Here is a 3,263-nt window from a genome sequence, read left to right as displayed (position 1 = left end):
AGCATGAAGAGTTTGTAAGAGGCTGTCCTGATGATGTTGTTGGTGTGCTGGTTCCAGTTAAGGTGGTCGTCTATTGTGATGCCTAGTAGCTTGGCGGACTGGACCACCTGAAGGGAATGGGTTCCTAATGACAGTTGAGGTGGTGCCACCGCCTGTTTGGATGTACAAACATGCATGACCACGGTCTTGCTGTGGTTAACTGTCACATTGCTGCTCTCAGTCCACGTTTTGAGGTTGTCTAGGATGTTTTGTAGTGAAGAAAAGTCAGGCTGCCTGGTGTTGATGGGAATGCCAACTGTGCAGTCATCGACGTATTTCCATCTATGTTGGGTGTCCATTAATGCGTCATTTATGAGGATGAGGAAGCACAGTGGTCCCATCTTGGTCCCTTGAGGGACCCCACAGGTTAGAGGGAGGAGGGAGGATGTCCTTCCCTGGTACCTCACTACCTGTTGACGTCCGGTCAGGAAGTCGGCTAGCCATGCTACCAAGTGTGGTTGGATCCCCAGTTGTATGGCTTTGGAGATGATAATGTTATGGTCAACAAGGTCAAACGCTTTCTTGAAGTCAATAAAGGTCAAGGCTAGAGAAGTATTGCGCTTGTCTAAGTGGCTGTGCAAGAAGTCCAGAAGATTAACAAGATAGTGAGTTGTGGAGGAGGATTTCATGTTGCCATACTGTTGTATATCGATTTGATCTTTAATTTTGTTGTATACTGAGTCAAAAACAAAACCCTCACAGATAAGGCTTGGGATTGGGGTGATAGCAATAGGTCTAAGGTCGCTTAGTGACTGTGGGTTCGGACATTTGGGGAGGGGAGTGATATATGAAATTTTCCAATCACTGGGGCAGGAGTTTTGACTCAGTGAAGCATTAATTATGGAGGAAAGTGGGAGGGCAAGTTCTGGGGCAAATTCTTTGTAGATTTTGATAGGTAGATCAGAAGGTGTTGTAGATCTGTTATACTTTAATTTACTTAGTTTAGTGGCAACGTCAGCTTTCTGGACAGGGGCAGGGGGTGAGGGAGAGGGGAGGTAGGCAGGTAGGCCGGAGAAGTTAAGGGGGGGTAAGGTCTGGCAGATAGAGGCGAAGTGAGTGTTAATCTCTTGAGCAGCTAAGTCAGGTGGTAAGTGTGAGGCGCAGGGCAGGTGAGAGGCTTGATTATTTTGTAGCCCGCAGAGAGCTTTGATCTTACTAAACCACTGACTGTTATTTTGTGTTTTGAGGTGTTCTATTTTATTAGGGTAGTACGAAGACTTTGCAATACTTATCTCCTTGATGACTTTATTTCTGAGGGATCTGAAGAGGGGTCGATCAGTGTAATATGCCCTGTTGCGTTGTTTAATGAGACGCTTAATACAGGGGGTCATCCATGGGGCGTCTGATCGGTTCACGGAGAACTCCTTGACCGGGGAAAAAAAGTAGAAAGCTTCAGTAGTGGTTGTTGAGTAGTTTTTCCACTTGGTTTCCACGTCCTCGGCTTCCAGAACCTCCGTCCAGGGATACTCCACTATCCACCTCCCAAACTCCCTCATGGCAGAGTCAGGCATGGGGCGGTGGTGTCGAGTGACCTTAGTTCTACGGATGGCATTGCTGGGTGCTGGCGACCACTGGATGGTGATGTGGGTACTCCTGCCGATGGGGGGCAGAGGTCTGGGAGGGGAGTACTGCAGAGCCATGTCGGTTATGATAAGGTCGAGAGTAGTTTGCTTGTGGGTGGGGAAGTTCACCACCTGAGTAAGACTTAATTGATGTAGAATCTCACTTGTGTCTAGCCGATTAAAGTCCCCACAAATGACCAGCTTTGCAGCAGGGTATTTCAATCGTAGGGAGTCAGCGGTCTCAATAATGTGATCGGAAAGGAGAGCGGCGGTGTGTGCACGTGGAGGATGATAGACCACACACATAATAATGGACGCGGTGTGGCGGGGGTGAAGGCGGGGGTTAATCCTCACCCACAGAACCTCAACTCCCTCGGGAATATCAACCCTGAGGTGTGAAGGGTTGAGGTCCGCACGACAGAACAACGCTACACCACCACCAACACGGTTCACTCTGAGGTGGTGAAATAGTACAAAGTTTTCAATATTACACATTTCAGGCACAATTTGCCACGCTTCAGTAATTGCCATCATGTCACATCCTGTAGAACGTACTGTTTCGATCACTTCCTCCATTTTGTTGGTTAAGGAGGTAACGTTAGACAGCAGGAGGGAGGGTAGGCTGTACCAAACGCGTGGCACTTCACTGTGAATGCGAGATCTCGGCTTAACCTTTTTTCTGTTTTTTGCACTTGTTGTGGTTGTAATCACAGGCACTGTTCGTGTAATTTTTCTACCACCTCGTCGGCCACGACTTCGGAAGAGTTTCATGTCTTTCAGGCGCTGAATCACTGAACTCGGAGGATAACCACACCCTCGTTTAACGCGTAAAGTTCACTGGGTCGGTATCTCTGACGAGGGGGGTTGTATGGCAATACTGGTCCGCACATTGTTACCGCGCATAAACTAGGAGAAAAATAAATACCAGGAGAAGGGTCAACAAGCTGACCCAGGCAGCTACAAAGCGCCCCGTTGCACCTGAGACAGGAGGTCACAGACCTGCCACGTCCGTCCACCACCACTGTCACCGTGTGTGTGTGTGTGTGTGTGTGTGTGTGTGTGTGTGTGTGTGTGTGTGTGTGTGTGTGTGTGTGTGTGTGTGTGTGTGTGTGTGTGTGTGTGTGTGTGTGTGTGTGTGTGTGTGTGTGTGTGTGTGTGTGTGTGTGTGTGTGTGTGTGTGTGTGTGTGTGTGTGTGTGTGTGTGTGTGTGTGTGTGTGTGTGTGTGTGTGTGTGTGTGTGTGTGTGTGTGTGTGTGTGTGTGTGTGTGTGTGTGTGTGTGTGTGTGTGTGTGTGTGTGTGTGTGTGTGTGTGTGTGTGTGTGTGTGTGTGTGTGTGTGTGTGTAAAATAGACAGACAAACAAACAGAAAGGCAGATAGATAGACAGACAGACAGACGCACACACAAACAAACACACACATACATACACACAAATACACAAACACACACACATACACACAAACACACATACATACATGCATACATACATACATACATACATACATACATACATACATACATACATACATACATACATACATACATACATACATACATACATACATACATACATACATACATACATACATACATACATACATACATACATACATACACACAAATACACACACACACACACGCACGCACACGCACATACAGAGAA

General features: G+C 47.3%; 1 protein-coding gene across 1 annotated transcript in view; it reads right to left on the bottom strand.

Moving 5' to 3' along the window:
• LOC143039277 (uncharacterized) overlaps positions 1 to 2,405 on the bottom strand; it is a 24,395-nt gene extending 21,990 nt beyond the window's left edge. The window contains exon 1 of the mRNA XM_076209150.1: positions 1 to 2,405. This exon is cut by the window's left edge and continues 392 nt beyond it. Within this exon, the coding sequence (XP_076065265.1) occupies positions 1 to 2,372 (2,372 nt within the window). The 5' untranslated portion in view covers positions 2,373 to 2,405.
• Positions 2,406 to 3,263: the final 858 nt, after the last annotated feature.

Source organism: Oratosquilla oratoria, chromosome 26 (genome assembly GCF_046742065.1).
Source record: "Oratosquilla oratoria isolate Oo_2021 chromosome 26, ASM4674206v1, whole genome shotgun sequence".
NCBI lineage: Eukaryota > Metazoa > Arthropoda > Malacostraca > Stomatopoda > Squillidae > Oratosquilla > Oratosquilla oratoria.
Note: the sequence above shows the minus strand (reverse complement) of the source record. Positions and strands in the feature narration are given on the sequence as shown.